This window comes from Ixodes scapularis, unplaced genomic scaffold (assembly GCF_016920785.2).
Source record: "Ixodes scapularis isolate PalLabHiFi unplaced genomic scaffold, ASM1692078v2 PGA_scaffold13__105_contigs__length_92229423, whole genome shotgun sequence".
NCBI lineage: Eukaryota > Metazoa > Arthropoda > Arachnida > Ixodida > Ixodidae > Ixodes > Ixodes scapularis.
In genome coordinates, this window is record NW_024609839.1 from 85,760,305 (window position 1) to 85,782,519 (window position 22,215).

General features: G+C 48.2%; 2 protein-coding genes across 2 annotated transcripts in view; both read left to right on the plus strand.

Moving 5' to 3' along the window:
* LOC8023435 (rho GTPase-activating protein 6) overlaps positions 1-8,005 on the plus strand; it is a 61,481-nt gene extending 53,476 nt beyond the window's left edge. The window contains exons 6-12 of the mRNA XM_029991336.4: positions 2,109-2,235; positions 2,685-2,740; positions 4,042-4,195; positions 5,087-5,238; positions 6,394-6,573; positions 6,965-7,065; positions 7,125-8,005. Of these exons, the coding sequence (XP_029847196.2) occupies positions 2,109-2,235; positions 2,685-2,740; positions 4,042-4,195; positions 5,087-5,238; positions 6,394-6,573; positions 6,965-7,065; positions 7,125-7,800 (1,446 nt within the window). The 3' untranslated portion in view covers positions 7,801-8,005. The remainder of the gene's footprint in view (positions 1-2,108; positions 2,236-2,684; positions 2,741-4,041; positions 4,196-5,086; positions 5,239-6,393; positions 6,574-6,964; positions 7,066-7,124) is intronic.
* A 7,226-nt stretch (positions 8,006-15,231) lies between these two features.
* The window catches only part of LOC115329636 (UDP-N-acetylglucosamine--peptide N-acetylglucosaminyltransferase 110 kDa subunit), a 30,581-nt gene continuing 23,597 nt past the window's right edge, over positions 15,232-22,215 (plus strand). The window contains exons 1-2 of the mRNA XM_029991348.3: positions 15,232-15,351; positions 19,960-20,022. Of these exons, the coding sequence (XP_029847208.1) occupies positions 19,995-20,022 (28 nt within the window). The 5' untranslated portion in view covers positions 15,232-15,351; positions 19,960-19,994. The remainder of the gene's footprint in view (positions 15,352-19,959; positions 20,023-22,215) is intronic.

Here is a 22,215-nt window from a genome sequence, read left to right on the forward strand (position 1 = left end):
TGAGAGTTAATATAGCTTTCGGGATCCGTAAAACAGGCAAGAAACCAGGTAAAGTGTTCACCTTCATATTGCCGGCGGGTGTACGTCTTGATAAGATAAGGTTAAGATAATCTAAGATGCACGTACATAAATATATTAATCCAACACACATGAAAGGGTAACTAAATAACTCTCCGCAAAGGGCCTTTTTTTTATTATTTGCGGTTTTTGAGGTGAACACCTCCGTCGATAGTGCGTGGTCTTTTTTTCTCTAACGTTCGTTAGTAAAAACAAAAATAGAAAATATTATATTCTAGTACGTCATTAACCGCATGTGGTTCTACGTCGCAATACGAACACAACCGGACGTCAAAAAAAAAAAAGTTGTTTTTACATTACACACAAAAAAAAATTGTAACATAAAATTTAAAAATAAACAAAAAGATTTATATTACATTTTGTTTACCGAATATCTGGCGGATTGTACTTAGAACAGAAGCTGGAACGTAGGAATCAATATTTTTTATTGATTTTGAATTTAGTGTACCAAGCCGCAAGCGTCCGAAACTGCTTCATTAACTTGAGCTAGCCGTGGTGAGAAAACTTCTCCGCATGCCAGCTTTTGTCTGTAGTTCGCTTCGCTATTCGCTCTTTCCCGTGTGAGTTGAAATGTGGTGGCGCCCTTGCGCAAATAGCCCTCAAACACTACCGGTTCTAAACTAGACGGCTGATTTTGCATTGTTTGTGAGATGGTCGCTTATAGCACTGCCAGCCGTAACTCACTCTTATGGTGGAAGGATGATGCGTAAAAAAATTCGAAAATATACGCGGAGGGGAAGTGAGCCAGTCCTAGCCGATAGATGGCACCGCTGAGTTTGTTGCCAAACAAAACAGGGAGCGAATAGATAAAAGCGCCGTCAAAGTCTGACAGCTTCAAAGATCATATTAGGGAGTTATCGTAGATCGTTTCCGTTGTCCCGCAAACTTCTCCGCAACCAGCTACGACATCCGGGACTCTGCAGACGAGTCTAGCGCAGCGCATGCGCAGTAGTGGCGTCTTCCTTCTGGAAAGCGTTGCGGAGGTAGGAAAACGGTCTACGAAAACTTCCTATTGTCGCTCCAGCAAGACTGGGCCATGGGTAGATAAGAACGCCTAACAGCCAATCAAGAAGAAGAGGGGACGTAATAAGCCTGCGTTTGTGTTAATGAGTATGGAAACACCAATACCCAGAATAAGAGGTGCAAGGTCATGGCGCAATCGCTGCGTTTGATTGGTCCGATGATACCACGTGCACAGAAAGACGACAAACTCCGTGGCGACTCGCTTCTGGCACTCCTTGATTGGCCCTCAAGAAGGTAGAGCGAGGGTAAGACGGACCGGGAAGGAGGAAGCAGACGGAACGCTGGAGAGGAGAGGGGAAACCTCCTCCTATCTCCAGCGTTCCGTCTGCTTCCTCCTCTCCGGACTTCCTTTCCCTCACCCGACCTTCTTGAGTTCATTGCCTTTATTTAATATCGTGTTGCTGTTCTTTTTTTCTTTCTGTCTTGTTTTTGTATTTTACTCAAGCAATGCTCACCCTTGCCTTGGCCACCTTGTAGGTGGCTGGCAGTATTATCAAATAAATAAAATAAATATAGCTCCGCCGCAATTTCGATGGTCACCGACCTGCCTCAAAATTGGTTAAAAGCATTAACAGACAAAGTCACGAAAATTTGTTTTCGCGGAAGTTGGTGAATTGTCAAATTTGGTCCGAGAGGCTGTGAGGTTCTGCTGGCAACTCTAAGAACGTGACGTCGGATGTTGTAATATGAGGGGGGGAGGGGGTTACAACAGTTGACGTCACGTGACTGGAGAGTGCGGAAGTATTGAAATGTTGGTTTTGGCATTCCCTCCACTTGTCGTTCTTTTCATGGCATTGTGAAAATAGAGATAATGAATTGCGTGCCGGGAAGAGCAAAACCCGCGTATTCCGAAAATGTTAGTTAGGTTAAACTTGAGGAAGAAAACGAGAAAGGACGGACAAACACAAACCATACCAACCCGCTCGTTCTGTCCCTGTTAGTTAGGGTAGCTCAAAAGACCGCTGGAGGTCACGTGATGAAGGTCCCCGCGCTGCTCGCGTGCACAGGATTCCGTGGACTCCCTTCGGCATCGGGGATCGGCCACGGACGCGGGCGAGGAAGACGGCGTCGCCCTCAGAGGTCCCCAGGTGCCGAGGGTGGTCAACTGCTGCCTGCGCTACCTCGAGGACTTCGGTGCGTGCTCCCCTTGCGACGCCGCAACACTGCATGCATGGCTACGACGGTAGGAAGAACTGGTCCGCCGTTTGAGGTCCAACGTGACCTGCCTAGCTTATTGTGGATTTGTCGAGAAACGCTTACTCCAGCCTCAGTAAATATGATGGTGATGATGATGATGCTAGCGTTAAGGTGCATGGTGTCACAATTATGAGACTGGTTAAGGTTAATGAAGATAACTTTTCCATGATAACATGCGAGGCGAAAAGCATCACTGGAGCTGCGTTCATTCGATGAATGAACGCAGCTCCAGTGCGTTCATTCATTGGTCGTTCGTTCAACGACCGCAAAGTGAATTTTGAGCTCCCCTAAAATGCATGAAAGATCGTACACCTGCATACATCGATCGCCGACCCGTTTTGCGGAACTCGGTTCTAAACTGTTTCTATTCTGCCATTTCCACGAAGGTCTCAACACCGTCGGCATATTCAGGGTCAGCAGTTCCAAACGAAGAGTGAGACAGGTAAGCCCGAAATTTCTCTTTTTTTTTTTAATATTGTTCATATTAGTTTAATCAAAGTTAGATGAATTTGGTCAAACGGCCGGGCTCGTTTGAGAAGAATACGAATCAGATGAATACGGTCCTTAGCCATCTCCCTGTTTTCGAGCTATGAGTCAAAATGGCATCTCCCTCGAGCTTTGGCATCGTGTGTATGGCACGTATCATTATTGTGTGCCCTGAACCACATGAATGATCTTATAGTGACGGAATACTAACAGCTGATGGTCCGGCAAAGGCGCACCTCTTCTGCCCTGTCGAAAAAGCAAGAACGTGTTTAATTGCTTACTAAGGATGCGCTGATGAGGACTCGGCTATACACCGGTGTCACAACAAAAAACAATACGCGGACCCTTCAAATTCAGGTTTATTCTATTTGCTCGGCTAGCTTTGCGACATTATACTAACTTCCACGGTGGCGCCTTGTTTGTTTGCATCATACGTTTGCCAGAGACGTAGATAGGCCCACTATGGTTTCTCAAAACACACAGAAAAAGAGAAGGCAGGTTGTCTTACTGAATACTCTTTTAGATCCACGTACGCGGTCACACGGCAGAGAACATGGTAAGATGTGGTGAAGACCATTGATGGGAGGGGGCCGACTGTTTCCATCGATGGCCCTCACCACTGATCGGCCTAAACGAATTCGGCCAAAAATCTTACTGATAAAACAGATTCGCGCGCCTGACAAAAAAAAAATATTTCAGGCAGTCTATACAAATTCTATCTACATTTTAACGACTCTCAACTTCCTACCCAGAATCGTCGTATCGACAATTTCCATGGACTTGCTATAGACTTTCTTTCAATCGAAGTCTCGATGGAAATACAACAGAATTTCTATCACCACGTTTCGATAGACTCTCTGTCAGCATATTTTTATAGAATTTCTATAGACTGGAATCGATGGACTAATAAGATGCAGCGCGGAGAAGCGACAGCACACTCAGTTGGAGCCTCCTTGAGGAGGCTGCTTTTTTCGACTGTGTCAAATAATGATCGCCTCTTGCAATGCTTTATAGTTGGAGATGCAGTTCACCAACCCTTATAAACCATATTTTGTATGAATTATGTCGGAAAAAAACATACTTGTGATCTTGTGATGCGGTGTGACGTGTACTCTGTAGAAGGTGCGCGCTCAGCAGCATGGCCACCACAATGGCCGCTGTATGACGTCAGCGCAAGCCACGAATATACAGTTCGATCTTCTCGCCGATGGCCCGAGCCCAGCGCGCGCATCAGATCGGTGTGCTCACTCCGCGCAGCTCCGCGAGGAGTTCGACAGCGGCCGCGAGGTGCACCTGGACCAGGAGCGCCAGCAGCCCCACGACGTGGCTCAGCTGCTCAAGGAGTACCTCCGGGACCTGCCGCAGCCGTTGCTTACCAGGGACCTCTACGTGCCCTTCCTCTACACCCAGCGTGAGTCTCCCGCTCACAGCGCTTCCTCCCGAGTTTCATTTTTCTATACACCTTTGCAAGTACAGCCTCTGGGCGTCGCCATCTTACCGCTGGCGTCTGTGTGGATTGCAAGGGGGTTGATCGTCTGATAGTCAAGCCCTGCCAAATACCTCGAGCGCCGGTCCAGTTGTTTGTTTTACAATAGATATTTCCCCACTCTCTTTCTCTCTTCCATATAGTGCTCACTGTTGCCAGACTTGTGCCCCAACAAAGCGGTTTTCACCCTCGGCCACCAGACTTGCTTGCAAACCCGATGATTTCGACAAAAACCAATAACTTCCAAGATCCTATAGCGGAGAAAGCACGACATATGTACAACTCTTCCGACACCGCTAAAACGATCAAATTCGCGAATCAGTAGTATAGCTCCTTCACGCCCATATGGAGGCTTTTGTTGACGGCGATATAAAGGCAGAAAATGGCGGAGAGTCAATCGTGTACTCGCGACTCTCCATATGGCGGTGGAGGCTACGTGCCCGTTGGGCCGGTCGTCCATTGTTCACCACCTGATCAGCCTCCCGCCCATAGCCACGTGCGGAGAGCATGATCATCAGATGGAAGGCTGATTGGTATAGTGAGCACTCTGGTATAGTGAGCACTGCCATTTTTGCCTATTGGGCTGTGAAACGTGTTACGAGCATGCGCAGTTGATCGCCGCTGCGAAATATATCCGTCGCGCATGCGTCCACAGGCCGCTAACGATCAGTACTCTTGGTGTGGGTAATAAGCGCTGAAAATGTCGTATACAGGAAGCGTAGGAATCGAAGCCCGGAAAGAGCTGCGTCTTTGGTTCTCTTTCATTCCGCGGTGGCTCGCGGAGTGCCTCGACACCCTTCGGCGACATCTCTGCAGGCGTGCCCGACCGGAGCAAGCAGCTGGAGCTGCTGCGGCAACTGGTACGGCTGCTGCCCACCTACAGCCGGGATACCCTGTGGGCTTTGCTCCGGTTCCTCCGGAAGGTGGCCGACACCGCCGTGGACAGAAAGTCTCCCGCGGGACAGTCGGTAAGAGGCTGAGGCCCACTGGCCATACCGCCTAGAAGACACGACGTGCCCATGACGTCAGCGTCAGTAGATCCCCGACCCGCCCTAAGCAGCAAACACGCCGAAGGTTGACGAGAGCGTCTGCAAAGCGGAAGACGCGTCCTTCTTGGCGTCGCCACGTGCTAACGTCGCGCTCGTTCTGAGACGCGCTGCAGGGCGGGCTGCCAACAGTGCTGAAGCGATGTAGACGCAGGCTTTGCTTTCCAGCTGGTTGGCGCCAGAAAGTCGTCGCCGCTCTCTGCCTGGACAAATAGATGGATGCATACTACTGAATCCATTTAATCGGGCGGCGGCTTGCGCCATCTGTAGTTACCGACAGAGTGAGAACGACAGGGCTCGTCTTTCGAGCATTCGACCTCCGGAACGCGCTCCATGCCTTTCCACCGTGCTTTGGCTGCGCGCGTTGAACGTGCACGAGACTCCGAAGCGTTGTCGAAGGTAAGGAGCTCGTGCTGCAGGAGGTGCGCTTACCTTGGGCATAAAGAAAATATTTCAGAAAGGGCGACGACAGAGGCCAGATAGCGTATCGCGAAAACCGGGTGAAGTAGCTAAATGATGCTATGGCATTAAAATGCCATCACATTAAAACGAGGCATCTACTCCCGTTCACCGTGTACCTACGCAAGCAGGGAAGATGTGTGCGAAGGCATACGTAACCATACATGGTTTGCATTGACGCCACACCATCATCCAGTGTGGTGGCCTTGCTGTTGAGCCTTTTTGTAACATGCATTTGGCTACACCGAATTTGTTTCCCTCGGCAATAGCAAGTTGGGCTGAACACCGACATGGCGCGATGACGTTACGTGCAAGCCATGTATACAGGCCTGCGGCCACACGACGTCTCCTGTATAAGAAGGCCGTAGAGATAGATTTATTACGTCACCTCCTGGAGGCCAGCGTGAGGCACGGATTAGACACGAGCTCGTGGCCCTCACTGATCAAACACGAGTTCCTGCCGAGTACTGACGCAGCACTCGTTTCCAATTTGTACCCGCGCAGGCCTCCGTGGAAGGGGACCTAGAGAGTCTAGCGCATGTAGCCTTGTTTTTGCTAGGACTAGGAGGTGTTGATTGGCCCCGCAAAGAAAGCAGCTGGTTACGTTTCGATGCGCAGCTGCCCGGGAACAAGATGGACGCGCACAACCTGGCCACCATGCTGGGTCCCAACATCCTCCGGCTGAGCAAGACCGAGAAGGACAAATTCATTGTGGAGAACCTCGAGCGGGCAGAAGAGCGCTGTGATGTCATTCTGGTCGTGCGACAACTCATCGAGAACTACGAACACATCTTTCAGGTGAGAGGGCCGCCTTTCCCTAAGACAACCCTACAAACAAACAAAGAAAAAAAGAGGCCGCATGTATTGATGATATCTGGCACATTCTCTGTGCGTCACCACACGTGACGTTAGGTTGTCACGTGACGCCCTGACATGTCCATATGGGGCCAATGGGCTTATATATGGTTTAAATGTATGTGATTTTGTGTAAAATGTAAGGCTGAAATTTGACGCTGGAACTTAACGGTTTGTAGCATGAAAATGAGCCATAAAACATATTTTGTGTTTAATTAAAAAAAAAAGGCAGTAAACGTGTTTCGAATATTCGTGAGCTCTCAAACTGAATGTACGCCCCGTACCAGCTTAGCCGCATGGTTCGTTGCAGTGTATTTTGGCAATGTGTGTGCAGGTTCCCGCCGAAGACCTGGACAGCCTGTACAGAAGACTTTTAATCGAGCGGCCGGAAGACCTGGAAATCCTACTGCGACGGCACTACTACAACTCGCCAGGGTAACAGCTGCGGCCTGCCTTCAGTATCCGCCATTTTCTAATCTGTTTCTTTTTTTTAGATCTCAAGACGACGATGACAGCAACGACCAGGTGTTTGATGACGACGGCAACGCGGAGGATCCCGAGGCCGATCTGCGGGCCGTTCTGATGCGGCCTCCCGTGCATAGGAGCCGCGAGCGCAAGACCCAGGAAGGCGCGCTGCCCTTCATCCTCATCACCCCAGAAGCGAGGGCGGCCCGCGCCCTGGCATCGTCCACGCCGGCCAAAGAGGACGACAAGGACGTGACCGTATCGTTCACGATGAAGATGCCCTCGTCGCCGGACGTGCCCGCCTACCTGGAAAGCGACGACGTCACGCGCTCGGCGACACGGCCTCTGCAGAAGACGTCGCCGCCGGCGGAGCAGCAAGAGGTGACCATCACCATCGAGATACCGCCGCGCAAGAAGGTGCCCTCGTCGTCCAGGAGGTTCTTGACCAGCAAAGAGAAGGAGGACAAGGCCTACAAGATCAACAAGAGCAAGTCGACGTCTTCGATACTTAACTTCTTTGGCGGGTCCTCGGATTCCAGGAGGGACTCTGGGGACGGTGCTGAAGAGGGACGGCACGGCGGTGCGGGGACCACGGGGTCCGCCACGGGGCCGCGCAGGAACAGTCGGGAGGTCAGGTTCCAGACGGAGAAGTGGCGTCGCTGCGAGATCATCTCGTCCGAGCACACGGACAAGCGTCACAAATGACGCGCATGTTCGCGTCATCGTGTGCTCCTCATTCTCTCTTTGTCGTCTGACACCGAAAGCTGAAGCGTGTGCCATAGACTTGTGAACTGTGCCCATTGGTTTCTCACCTCGGAGCCTGGGCTATGGAGTGCGACCAGTTCCTTTGTTTCATAACGATGTATGAAGCTCATTTCAGAATATACTCATATTATATGTAAATATCACACATGGAACGACAATGAGACGTATTGGAATCTTTCGAGGCACGAGATGCATGTACGAAATGCCATCCACTATGGGTGGTACCACACACGCTCTGATCTACTTTCGGGTATTTATCTCAAAGGAGCTTTCGCATTTGCGTTTCAGGTTGCGCCATCTTTGAGTAGCAGCAGCGCCAACCAGAAGGTTTGTTACCGTGTCCCTGTGCATAGAATTAACAAAACTTCTTTGGCTTGAATTTTTCTTTTTCCATAAAAGCGCTTATACAATTTGGGTATAAATAATACACCTTTGTGCCAAAGTTTCATTGCTCTCCGTTTATTGGCATATTTATACGATTCCTTTAACGCCTAAATAGCACTATATCCTGTACCATAGCCTCCTCTATACTCACGAAGCCTGACAGTTCGATGACGGAACATGGAGGGCCCGGTCGCAGATTTGGAGCGCGGGGATCTGGTAGCACAGAGCATTTCTCGGGGAGTCTGGTATTCAGCGCACAGCTTTTGCAGCGGCGAGGACCCGAAAAATGGTTTTCAAACCCGACGAGAAAAGAAGCGGTAGCCCGAGGAACGCAAGAGGCACGAGCGGACATTCCATCGCTCGGGACAAGTGTGTTTCGGCGTCTCGCCACAGCAGGGCGTCCGTTACATGCCTCTTGTCTGCCGTTCTACCTTTTCACTTTCGGCGGCCGAGTCTCATGGCGATCTGCCAGGCATTGTCAGTATAGAGGAGACTATGCCTGTACTTTTCACCAAGAGCGGGGCATTGACGAGTGCACGCAAGCTTGCCCAGTGTTCATCTGTTTTAATTTCGTGCGACATGCTCTTTATATACCAGGTGCGCAGGGGGCGCCACCTGGCTGTCTATCACATTCCTCCCCCCCTAACAAAAATGAGCCAAGGTCCCACCGATTTTCACGGTGAAAAGCGCACAGGAAGCTTTCGTGCTCGATTACTTCCCCTCGGTAGTGGAGTACCAGCAGGACTCCTCGGTAGCGGAATGCCAGGAACAGGCTGAGTATCTTCATGCTGGTATTCAGCTGTTACGGTTTGAGGCACCGCTTGGGCAGAATCCTCTAGTGGTAGAGACATAGTCTCATTAGGAGGAGCGGCCTGATCCACCGGCTCTGGGGTGCTATGTTGCGCTTTTTGGACTTCCAGGAGACTAGGGAGAGGGAAGTGACGTCAACGACAGAGCAAACGCAGATTGGACGTTGATTTCGTTTTCTTCTGTCAACACCCAATCTGCGTTTGCTGTGTCGTTGACGTCACTTCCCTCTCCCTAGTCTCCTGGGAGTGCAAAAAGCGCAACATAGCCCCCCTGGTCGCGGACCCGATGGTGCCCTAGCTTGGGCTGGGTCAGGACGCAGATGTCCTTCATGACGTCTCCAACACCGACCATCTGGGAGTGCGACATCTGTGATGTGGTCCCTTGGAGTGTCGGTCACAGTTGCCGGTACCCATGGTGGACCTTGTCGAAAATTTCTCGCATAAACGGCATCACCCGGTTGGACAGTTGGTATCAGTCGAGCACCCCTGTCGTGCGCCATCTTCTGGATGAGTTGTTTTTTCGATACGCTTGACCTCAGGTCCGGGTGAAGTAGAGCCAAAGCAGTCTTCAACTTGCGGCCCATCAGTAACTCCGCCGGAGTGTACCCTGTGGTTTCATGAGGTGTAGTTCTGTAGTTGAGCAGGATTCGGGCCAGCTGACACTGGAAACTTCCATCAGCTGTCTTCTTCAGCTTCAACTTTATGGTTTGAACCGCTCGCTCAGCGGCTCCATTTGACGCTGGGTGATACGGTGGCGTTAGAATCTGCCTTATTCCATTTTGTTGAAGGAAGTTCTTAAAGCTACTGCTTACAAATGCCGGGACGTTATCGGATACGACGAGATCTGCATGGTAGTCCGTGACAGGCAAACATCACCCGCAGGCAAGGGATCGTGGCTTCTGCCGACGGCGTGGACACAGGAACGACCTCAATCCATTTTGAGTAGGCGTTGACCACGATGAGTAGATATCGGTTCTTCATTGGTCCAGCAAAGTCGATATGAAGACGAGACCATGGCTTTTCTGAGAATGGCCATGGCATCATTGGTGCTGGTCGTGCGAGTCGCTGGTTTTCTTGACACACACGACATCCCCGCACTGCAGCCGCAATGTCTTCATCTAATGATGTCCACCATATACAACAATAATCGAAGTCGTGGGTCATCGAAGGCACACACTCAATATTAAAAATAGAACAGAAGTGTGAAACTTTTGTTGTCCCCCTTGTTCCCCTTCTCCAGGAATTATTTTCGGCATATGAAATCCATTTTTTTTTGTGACTTAAAAAAAAAATGCAAATACGTTGATTTAAAAAAAAAAAAAAAAAAAAAAGTTGCATAGGGTACCCCATGCAGTCCGCTTCCACCTGGATTATGGAACTGGAAATGAGGCAGCCCAGCTGGATTCCAGCTGGACTGCCTCATTTCCAGTTCCATAATCCAGCTGGAAGCGGACTGATTTACGCAGTGTATTTCCGATACGTACCGGAAATACACTGCGTACTTCTCAACACGGGCTGGACTGCCGAAAGAAGCAAAGTACAATGGGTCTAGCCAGTCTAGCCCATGTACTATGGCAAAGGACGAAGGGCCTAGGATCTTTACTTGAGAACTGTCGTTCGCGGTACCGGTGAATCTGCCTAGCTTCGAAAGAAAAATATTTTTACCGATCAAAACAATTAGGATTTCTCCATCCACAATATGGGCGAAAAAGTTCCCCTAGGGGTGCTTTTCCTAAACCATTTCTTGCAGACTACCGCAAAAGCCGGCGATATTTTTTTACGCATTTTTTTTTTTCTGATGTATACACAGCGGTTTGCCGGTTTTTTGTTAGAAGTGCGAACCCGTCCCGTCGTTTTCCTTCTTTTTCAACTTTGGCACATGGATTTGTTCACTGTTGCTTGCCATTTTAACTTTTCTGTCCTTTTCGATACGCGGGTTTAGTCGCAAATAAGGAAAATCGTTTTTTGAATTTTTTCACTTTTTTTTTGCTTTTTTTCACTTTTTTTTTATTTCAGCAGAGCCAACGCTGAAAAGGAGGTCGCCTCCTCTCCACCGTTCGCTCTGCCAAAAGGGGAGAGAGGTGGGAGGAGCTTCCATTTGTCGGACCTTAGTCAGTTACAGGTGAAGAAAAAAAGATCGAGGTACACCTAAGCATTCCTTATGAGCTGTGAATGCGAAAGCATGCAAGCCACTCGTCCGCTCTCTTTTTCGTCTGCTGCGTACTTTTCGTCGCCGGTTGGCGCGTGTGCTCCTCTGGTGACCTTGGACGCTCCGCGGATGGATGGATGGATGAATACGGCTGAGCCCTTTGGATCGGGCGGTAGCTTACGCCACCTAGCCATTTTGTTTTACCATTTAAGCTTAGAATATTTAAATGTGAAATCTATATTCACTCCGCAGTGCAAAGAAAGTGAGGCTATGAAACCCCCTTGCCGCGCTGATGGACACGCAGCGCCATGGGGTGAGCGGTCGTGGAAACTGACGAGCGCAGCGGCTAATGGGAGCCCCGTCGACGCACGCCAGCCAACGGAACCGAAGGAAACTATCTGCCGTTTTCGCGCTTCAGACTGATGACGTCAGCTCGCTCCATGAGACAGTTAATGCTTTCGCATTAAAAATTAAGGGAAAGGGGGCTGGGGAGGAGGACGGAAACAGAGGAGGAAACCTCCTCTTCTCTCCAGCGTTCCGACTGCTTCCTCCTCCCCAGCCTTCCTTTCCCTCGAAAACTTTTCTTACCCTGTAACTGACTATAATAATAGTATCACGGGTGCTGATCAAAAGAACAATAAATAAACAGGAAGAAATAAACGTTTAATGGGGCGAACTTGTACCCAAAACAAACAAAAAAACTTTCAGCCTTTCCACTCTGGTGAAGAAGGAAGAGCAGCGGAGCTGTGCTATGTGCCGCCATCTATGAGCGACGGCGGTAACCAGACAACCGACAAACCGGTTGTCTGGTTGCCGCCGTCGCTCATAGATGGCGGTAGCTGTCCGGAGGGTTTTGTCGAGATTTATTTGTCCACAGACACGAAACTGGGGAAACTAACCTTCAACGGCTCTGCTGTAAAAGGAAATCGAAGATAACAACAGAGCGTCGCCGCGTCGAAGTCGGCGATTGAACGCTGGGGCGAGACTGCACCGGCACGCCACGCGAAGTCCCTTACGTCTTATGTACGCGAGCGGGCTCCTGGAACATTGGCGTAGAACCTTCGGCGCGTAGAACATTCGGAACTCGGTCAGACAACAATGTTCTCGAACTTACGAGAACGCCAAGTTGAAAGAATAAATAAAAGAACATCCCGCTGACTGGAATCGAACCTAGACCTTCCGCGCTGCAGTCAAGTGCTGTAACCATTCGGCAGCGCACCCGCCCGCTCGGAGCAAAGAAAAGAGAGAAAAAAAAGGACGTACCGTAGTCAACACGTGTAGCAGGGGCAAGCGAGCTGCCATGGCGAAAATAGAGCGGGCCTCAATTGGGCCCGTGAAAATTGGCGTCGCGCCCGGGCTTCTAAATGTCGGCCCGTGCAAACCCCTAGCTGTCGGTCTTTTTGAAACATCTAGCGTCCGATAGCTTTACGCGAACCGCCAAATTGCTTTGGCAATCCCCGCACCTCGCTGTCCCCTCAACGAATTTCAAGAATTGAAATCCTCATCGAATATATAGGTGCTCGTGCGGTCGAGCATTGCATTTGTGCCTGCCTCTTTTATATAGTGCTTTTTTTTTAATTGCCTGTCATGTTCAAAGAGGGGCAAGGGGAGTAGGAATACATGCAAGCTGTAGATGACTCCCGACGAAAAATAAGAACGGAGATGAGAGGTGACTTTTATCAGGAGATATACGAATCCTAGAACTCCTTATTGGGTTAACTTCTATCTAAACAAAGTTTTCAATTATTTAATAAAACGAAAATACTTGTCACTTTCACCGGACCCGCTTCTTTGTCCCCGCAACATTTATTAATATAACATTTGAGAAATCCCTCACTTGTTCCAGATTAGCAGGTCTCAAATGTTTATTCGTTAGATAAACATTTATTGAATAAAAATGAAGCACATGAAATATACAGGGAGAATCTGAAGGCGGCCAGACTCTTAAATTGAGCGCCAAATCGACTTTTTAAACAAAGTTCGGTGTAAATAGGTACATAGGCATAATAAGGTGGAGCATTTGTTTAGTAAAAGTATGGAATGATTGGTTCACTTAGTAAAGGAGCATAGAAGCAATAATCTACACTTTCTATAACTTCGCGTGTAAATAACAAATTATTTTTAGGTCACTGCCGTCTTTATTTTGACTAACTGAAGATGATATCTTGCAATCATGTCCAAGCTAAACAGGCACAATCAGTCCAACACTTCCTAGATAAGAAAGGCTAAGTGCTTTCCTGCGTCACTAAAGAAAACCACCGTAGGCTAGAGATTGGACGCGACCTCAGCCTCAGCGTTCGTCTAGGTGTCTCCCTGCTTGGACACGAGCTCCAGCCGAACGCTGACACAGCACTCGGGTCCAATCTGTGGCCCTCGGTCAGTGGCGTCACGAGGGACAGCGGTACCCGGGGCGGTGGCTTGCTGCGAGCACCCCCTAATGACGCTACTGCCTACGGTGGCCTGCTTTAGTGACGCAGGAAAGCACTTAGGATTTCTTATCTAGGAGGTGTTGATCGTTGGTTGATCGGTCAGACAGGTGGCAAACTCCTTGCCCTATCACCCTTATACCACGTGCAAGTTGGTCTGCTCCTATGCACCTCGTGCATCTGTTTACCCCCGACCTCAAGCAATGACGGCTGCCTCGTCATCGCACGTTCCCTGAGCCTTCTCTATGTTGCCCTTCGATTGGCGTGCTCCTTTTTGCATTTCGATGCGCCAAAGACGGATTTCGGAACGCTTGCTCGCCGTATAGCCGTCACATCACCACGTATCCGCCTCTCACTCTCGCGCGCAAAAATTAAATTTATTTTTCTTACGCACTGGTCTGACAATGTGAGAGGCCTCGAGCTCTTCTCTCGTTATTTTTTAATTGTAACGTCACCAAAAGACGGTTTACACTTGCATATAGTTGTCAGTGTAACGGGAAGTGCCCTCCTACCTAAGTTTCCAGATAAGGGATTCCCTACAAGTAGCGACATTCTTTGAAGCGCCGACTGCGGGATGGACTGAACTGAATGACGCCATTTTGTTCCAGCGGAATGTGCTTTGTCATGTGTATTGGTTGCCGTTACCTGTAAAAAGAACTACCAAGGGACTTTACTCCGACCGTGGCAGCAAGAGAGTAGTTATATGTTCTCTGAGCCTATCGTTTAAACATCTTTCAGTCTGCCACAATCGGAGGGCACTCCCCGTCACACTGCTACATGTGCAAGTGTGCTTTGGTGACGCTACAATTTTAGGAAAAAATAAAGATAGAATGACGAGAAAAGTGCTCGAGGCTTTTCACATTGTCACTCTGGAAGACCAGTGCGGGCGAGAGTGAGAGGTGGCCACGTGGTGATGTGATGGCTAGGCAAGGTTGATGGGGCAAGGGGTTTGACACATACGTCGAACTGATTGTGCTTGTTTGGATTCGTCCGTTCTGACTTCAGTTGCGAGTCAGCGTCCGTCCTGTTTGCGTGTTTCCCCTGCTCCGTCTGTGTTTTTTTCTTCTTTTTTTTTTTTGGCGGTGTTTTACGTTATGATTTTAACGGACACACACCCTCTTCCAGGAGGAAGTTCTGCATTAGAAGACTGCAAACCGGGACAGACATGGTTCCTACCAAAAGAGCACTCTTCGCCTCCCGCAAAAGAGAGCGACCACGAAAAGGAGAAAAACAACACCGGACGGGCCACCAGAGAACCCGGACGAGAACTGCAAACGCTGCAAAGTCCCCGCGTCCGCGAAATACATCTTCTGGGAATGCCAACAGACCGCACCGAGGCACGAGGATCTCCACAGACAGCGGTCCGACAGCGATTCGACTGGATAGCTCACCTCACCCCAACACAGTAAAGCATTATCTGTTTCCCTTCTACGTGAAGGAAGCCAACCGCCAACACAACTACCTCAGTAACTTCATCATCATCAACACCTCTTTTGCCTCTTTCTCCACAAAAATTTGAAGGTGAAACTGGCATTGAATAGATGGCGCTGCCTACCGTCCAAATACAATTTATTTATGGATGCTGAACTATAGCAATACATTGCCACAGTGACTGCAGCAGCAGCAGCGGAGTTGGCGTCGCGTCGACTACGCATTTTTATTTTCTTGTTTTCAGCTAGTCTTCGGTAAAATTTCTCTTCCCACCTGCACACAACAGTAATAGGTAAGTGTCTGGCCTTCCAGTCGTTCTTGAATCAAACGCGAGGTAGTACCGAGAAACTCAAACACTTCGATTTACAGTGATCGCGCAGGCCGGAACATCTCGTGGGTTAGGGTTAATGGGGCCAGAGCTTGGGTCTGCGACGCTAGGCTCTGATCACACCAGCATCATTGTATAAGATCGCAGCTGAGCTCCGGCCGGTCTGGATCCTTTTCATCTCTTGATCGGTTAACTGCAGGCACCAGATCGGACTGTAGCTGCCTGTGCCGTTGGCCTAGCGTCGACCCCCTCTTTTTAGGCTCATTTGATGCGCACGCCTCTGCTTTGGGTTCGAGACTAATGACGACATACTAATGCTTGGCATTGTGCATGTTGACGACGATGGACTGGATCAACTCGGTTTCAAGTTGTAGCTGCGTTCCGTTCGGATATCAAAGCCCTTAGAAATCCGGACGTCTGGCTCGGACGCAGACGAACGTTCAGACGTTTGCGTCCGAGCGTTCTTTTGTAACCGCTTGCTGCGAAAGAACACTTGCATTCGGATCTACGTACTACCTATGACAGGGGTCTCAAACTCATTCGAGTGTGGGGGCCAGATGGCCTACCCCCGAACGGACCAGGGCCAACGGAGGGGGGAAAGGGGGGGTAGACCAGGCTAGGCCAGGCAGGCAGGCAATATGTTGCTATTTTGGGACAAAAATACAAACAAAAAACACCAGTGGTGTTTTGCGTTGGAAAGCAGCAGACTGTCCCAGTGGCACCCCAGATATTTCCTAGGCAAGTATTATTGTGCTGTCTGCTTTTCATAAGCTCACCGTTTTGCCATATTTAGCTCTCATTGGCATATACGACTACTTTGGGCCTACACCTGTTCTTTTATGAAGATTTAAAACGTCGCCGCACCACAGTACTCGCAGTTTACAATAGAACGAGAGCAAGCAAACCGTCCTTGCCCTGTCACACTATTCACTAGGCTCAACAGGCACATAAAACATTCTCTCATATGGCAGTTTCTACTTTTCTGACGGTTTTTATTGCACCGGTATAAAAACATTCATTTTAAAGGTATTGCCTGAAAGCTAGAAACCCGAGCTCATAGCTTTATTTTTGGAAGTTGCTCTTGCTGAGCAAGAGTTTGTGCAGCCAAGGTGCCTCCTTGGGCAAAGAGCTTGCACTTGTAGCCTAGTAGTGGTATTGCCATTCCGTTTGATTTACATGAGAAAATAATGAGAAGGAAATATTTAGACAACGCAATTCTCCGTCATAAAGATAAGCAGAATAGTGCAAAATGCGTGAACACGTTAAATGAGCAGAGTTCCCGTTTGAGCGGAAATAAATTGACGATGTGCATGTGGTGCTCGAGGCATGGGAACAGGGGCTTGCAGCCGCGTAATGCTTGCGGGCCGCTTCCCAAAGCATCGCGGGCCACGAGTTTGAGACTCCTGACCTATGAGAACTGGTCACTTCTAACTTTGTCAGAATGGTTTCAACACAATTAATGAATAATCCGAAAAAAGAAAAAAAAAATGTATTGGTTTATTGAGGGTTCCTGGGCTCCTGATAGGTGGCACCAGTGCCTTCCTTCGTCCTAACTTTTGCAGGAGAGCCCAATACATTCAAGCACAGTCAAACACAGACGTGTGAACAATCCTTTGGGTACTATAAACCTAGGCACTTTCCATTAGTGCTTCTTGGCTAACGCAGGAGCTAAATCTCAACGGAAAACGGATGAAAATATCTTGGCATTCCTTGTAATCGTTCCATTCTAAGGTATTGCTAGGCACCAGCCACACGGTAATTCTCAAACTATTGTACACATGGCTGTTGAGGGCATGCTGAGAGCGAGCTTTGGTGGGATTCAGTTTGCACCATGAAAGGGATACTTCAACGAAATTTGGAATATACCCGTCGTGTTCAGAAATGGGCTGGATATGATCCACAATATCCGTAAATGACAATCGTACGTTTGTATTTTGAGCTTGATGGCTGTATTTTTTTGTTATTAACTGCCCAATCTGGTAAGCACCCGGAGAGCAGCCAGCGGAGAGCATGTCGCATCCGGCGCAGTCGTGGCATAGATTGTCTCAGGATGAGCAAACCTGCAGCAAGGCTGACGTCGTCAGGATGCCCTAGCTGTTCCAGCCACTGAAGGAGTTGAAGCATGCCAGCGATCAGGCCACCACAACTAACCGTAAAGCTACTTTTGTATGAATTTTGAGTGACTGGTTAATCTTCTATAATCTCGTAAAGGGGGAATAGCGACCTCTGGGACACACAGAAGAGAGTCCCTTTGAGTGGGGACTTCTCCTTTTCTCTTGTGCTGGCCGGAGAGCTGTCTGGATAACGTCAGGTTCAAGGCATGTATAGTTCTAGGCGAAACAGTCATCGTCTTTACCTGTCAAGGTTCCTAGATGCACATTACAAGTGAGGCTTTAGCGACATCCACCAGGTGCCCCGTGCTAATCGTTTAATTAGTTTTAAATTTCCTTTTCGTGTCTTTTTTAGAGCGCAGCTCTTAGGCGCCTGTTCCAGGCTTGAGCGGCGTCGGCGTAACCGCGCGGTGCATTATGGTTAAATTTCCCCGCTAAATCTAGCGGAAAAATTTCCCCGCTAAATCTAGCCCCCGCTAGATCTAGCGGAAATATTTCCCCGCTAAATCTAGCGGAAAAAATTTCCCCGCTAAATCTAGCGGAAAAATTTCCCCGCTAAATCTAGCGGAAATATTTCCCCGCTAAATTTAGTGGAAAAAATTTCCCCGCTAAATCTAGCGGAAAAACTTCCCCGCTAAATCTAGCGGAAAAACTTCCCCGCTAAACCTAGCGGAAAAATTTCCCTGCTAAATGTAGCGGAAAAATTTCCCCGCTATATCTAGCTAAAAACTTCCCCGCTAGATCTAGCGGAAAAATTTCCCGCTAAATCTAGCGGGGAAATATTGGTCACGTGACCTCGGGGGGGGGGGGGGGGGGGGGCACGTGACTCCCCCTCCACGTGGACCCCCTCCCCTTAGGTCACGTGACCCCAACAAGGTCACGTGCCCTGGGGGGGGGGGGGGGGGGGGGGTCATGTGTGACCCTTTTCCCTATGTCAAGTGACCCCCGAGAAACCGTGGCCCTCAGTACCCTTCCCTCCTCCTCAAGAGCTGCGCTCCAATTCGGCGTTACAGGGAGTGGTAAACGGCTTTCGCTTTTTTTAACAAGCTATTGGTATGTCCGATGGGATACTGATCCTTTGGACTTGTATAGACCAAAAAATAATTGCCGAAATTTTGTTGTAGGATCCCTTTAAAACTTCAATTCATATAATGCTGTTGAGGGCATGTTGAGAGCGAGCTTTGATGAGTTTCAACTTGCCCCGTTAAAACTGACATTTTTGGCAGCCGGTAAGTTACTTTACACATGGATGGTGCTGATGACCATATATGAATGCCGACTATTGGTGATGAAACATACCATTTGAATACACTCTTTAAAAAAATTGTTGTTGTCTACCGTAAAATACCGGTCAAGCGCCCACTCAAAATTTTGAGATAATCATGAAAAAATGGGGGATGGGCGCTTGTCCGGTTATCAATTCTACATATCAATGCACTGTGCATATTTTCTCAGATTTTACAAATTTGGGAATGGGCGCTTAATGTGGTATGGGTGGATCCACGGTATTCTGCGGTGGGTTGGAATGTTGATGCCACGTCATACAGTGCCAAAGAGAGGTGTTTGTGTGAATGACGGGTCTGATATTTCTTTGTGTCAACTGACCGTGCAGTCGTGCCAATCAATTACAAACGTTCCACCTGAAGAGAATGCTCCCGTCGAACGTATGTTCATGTGGTGGAAACAGTTGGTACGAAAAATTATTGAACCGCACATGAGAAACAGGCTTATGCGGTTGCACTACATGTTTCAGCATGGTTATGCATGATTTCTTCCCCTGCTGTTTCTCAACAACATGCAGAAGTGAGGAACTGAGTAACCTTGGGACATGTTTAGCTTGACAGAGTGATCCGTGGTTCTTGTTTTTCCTCTTGGAATTGAAATTTTCTTATCATGACTAGTCGCTGTCAAGATGAGAATGACATGGTGGAGCACCTTCTTTTGTTTCGTCTTCAGCAGAAGTTTTCTAGCTTTTATAACACTTCAGCATCATATAGGCCTCATGCATGCAGATGCCACCAGAGCCTGACGAAAGGCAACTTACGCTTGCTGGAGGCCTGGCATTCGAAAAGGACACCCTGCTGTTCATGTCCTGTCAGTAACCGGTAGCGTGACGGATTGTGCTCATCTCATCTGGGGCGACAAAATTTGTCATTCGTCAAAACCCCTTCTAATAAAAAAAAACGAAAAAAACTGTTCGGTATTGCATTTGCACGGTATACATCGCAGCTTTTTTGAACATTTTATTGGATAGCATTATTTTATAGATTGTTTGACTTCCGCATAACTTTCTCGAAATAGTCGCACCTGATGGCCAACATCTTCCCTGCTGGTATCTGAATTGAAAACGGCAGCCATTGTGCAGTCTGCATTGGAGTGCACTGGAGGCTTCAACAATGGTTGCCACGTTGCGAGGAACACCCGTCGCTTATATGGCCGTCTCTTTGTGTTCCCACGGCAGGGCTGAAGTGGCACGGGGACTCCGAGAGCGGCGAGATGGCGTCCACGGCAGCGGCATTTCAAAGTAAGTCAGGGAGATTTTAAGAGCTCGGAGTGCACTGCACAAGGACAGTATTGCAAGATATCGTAAACAACATCATTTTTGCAAAGATCTAATTTTCGTGAATTTTGTGACTGCAAAAACATTGCAAAACATTTATCCAGCGATCGAAGTGCTGCGCCATTTGCACCAAATTGTGCCACTAATGAAAGTCCGCTACAGCTTGCGCTAAAATGCAATTTTTGCTTAGAATTGCACCACGCCTGTACCGAGGTAGGCTTAAGAAAAACAAACACTACATATATTTTATTATTGGTTGGCTTTTATATCGAGAGAAGTAGGAGGAAAGGAAAATGGTACAAATACTATTTTACGGCGTCTCTACTCACCATGTAGTTCCTTTCATCTTGGGTCATAGCACAGTCAAAGGATCGAACATATTTAACCACAAACACACATACTAAAAGCAGAAGTCACGACACATTCGCTGTACTTAATTTGTTTAGTTGATGAAAGAACGCATACATGAAGACGGACGAATGACATGATGTCGCACTTTGACACTCTTTGGTTGGTCCCATTGGCTGGTGGCGTCGGCTGCACTTTAAATTAAGGTGAAGCGATGTCTAGAGATTGCTCATCAGCCGTGCTGACCAGTTGATTGCCGACTTTGTCTAAATTTCCAGGCAATGTCGGCGATGCTGGGAGCTAAAAGTCGCGAGAAAACATTGCAAGATATGGGATGGTGGCCACTGTGATAGGTCTTGTACTCCCGATGAGATCACTTGATTGTCATGTCCGCCACATGCCTCCATGCCGCCTCTCACCAGCGCTCACGCATCTAGCTTCACCGCTTTGCACCGGAGTCCTAGGAGCAGCGGCTGACAAGGGTGACCGCCTGGGTTAGAGCTGTCAATCGGAAGAGCAGCGAACTTTGATTTTACTTTGGTTCCAATGCCGCTAAAGAGCAGTGTCACTTTTAAAGCACAAGTGTAGGTTTTCGTAATACTTGTGGGTGGTTGTTTTTTTTTCAGTTCATAATATTAGTCTTGAGTTTGGTAGGTTCGTGAAGGGGGTGGGTGGGCGAGGCTGTTGAGTTTGGTAGGTTCAGAAAACTTGAAGGGGGTGGGTGGGTGAGGCACATTTTTATTGATAGACATACTTCAGTGGATATGCTGGTGTTTGCAGAAATTTTACAGATTATATTTACACGCTAATTAAACTACCAGGTATGAAAGTGGGAGGGAAAAGGCTTTACACCAATTGAAAAGTTGCTCTATGATTAATTTTTCAACCATTTTGTGAGTATCCATTCTAACTGGAACCTTCTCTCACCAGAGAATTTGTTTTGAAAAAAATGTGCCCCAGGTTCGTTTTGCACCCTATCTACTATTACTTAAGGTAGTAAGTAATATGGTCCAGTATCAAAAAGAAACTGTCAATCGTTATCAAGGATGAACTCCCTTTAGCGACACAATCACTTTTTCAATTTCTAGTGATGTGCTAACAACAGATGCTGGAATCTGCTCCAAAAGCGTCAGTGGCTGCTCCAAACCTATTATATCTTGCCTGCTACCGAACCTGCTACAAGAGGTCAAATTCCGCTTCCATCACTGCTGATCCCTCGAATATATCGCCAAGTGGTAACAAAGACATAGCATATCACTCCGAATAGTGGAGTTTGTTGCCCGCAAAAAAGTCCCGAAACCCACCCTTCGCAATTTGCTAAATATATAGAGCCCACGAAAAGTAAGCCGTTTGCAGTATACAGTATACTCTCATCATTGGAATGCAGCAGATGTTTTCGCTTGTGCACAATTGGCCCGGTGCCAGGGACAGAGAGAGCAACACCTTGCAACTTAACTACTAAAACTAGAGGTTCACAATAAACTAACATAGAAAGGGTGACCTCCACACTCCAAGAGGCACTCCGAACAACGCTTGTCCGAGCTTTCCCTGAGCCATTCAGTGGTTTGCTCTCAACAAGTAGTGCTATACTAATCATGTAATTATCCATAACGAGAATTATCGGATGTATCGCGATAAGCTGCAATTGTCGTGCACGTATGGTTCATGGTGTGCAAAAAAAATATGGAACACAATCATCGTGCTTAGTGGGCACTTATCAATTTCCCTTTCAGCTAGTAAGTTCTTCTATCAGTTGCGCCATTAGGGTCCAGGTATTTTTTTATTGCGCTTCATTGTTCCAACATACCT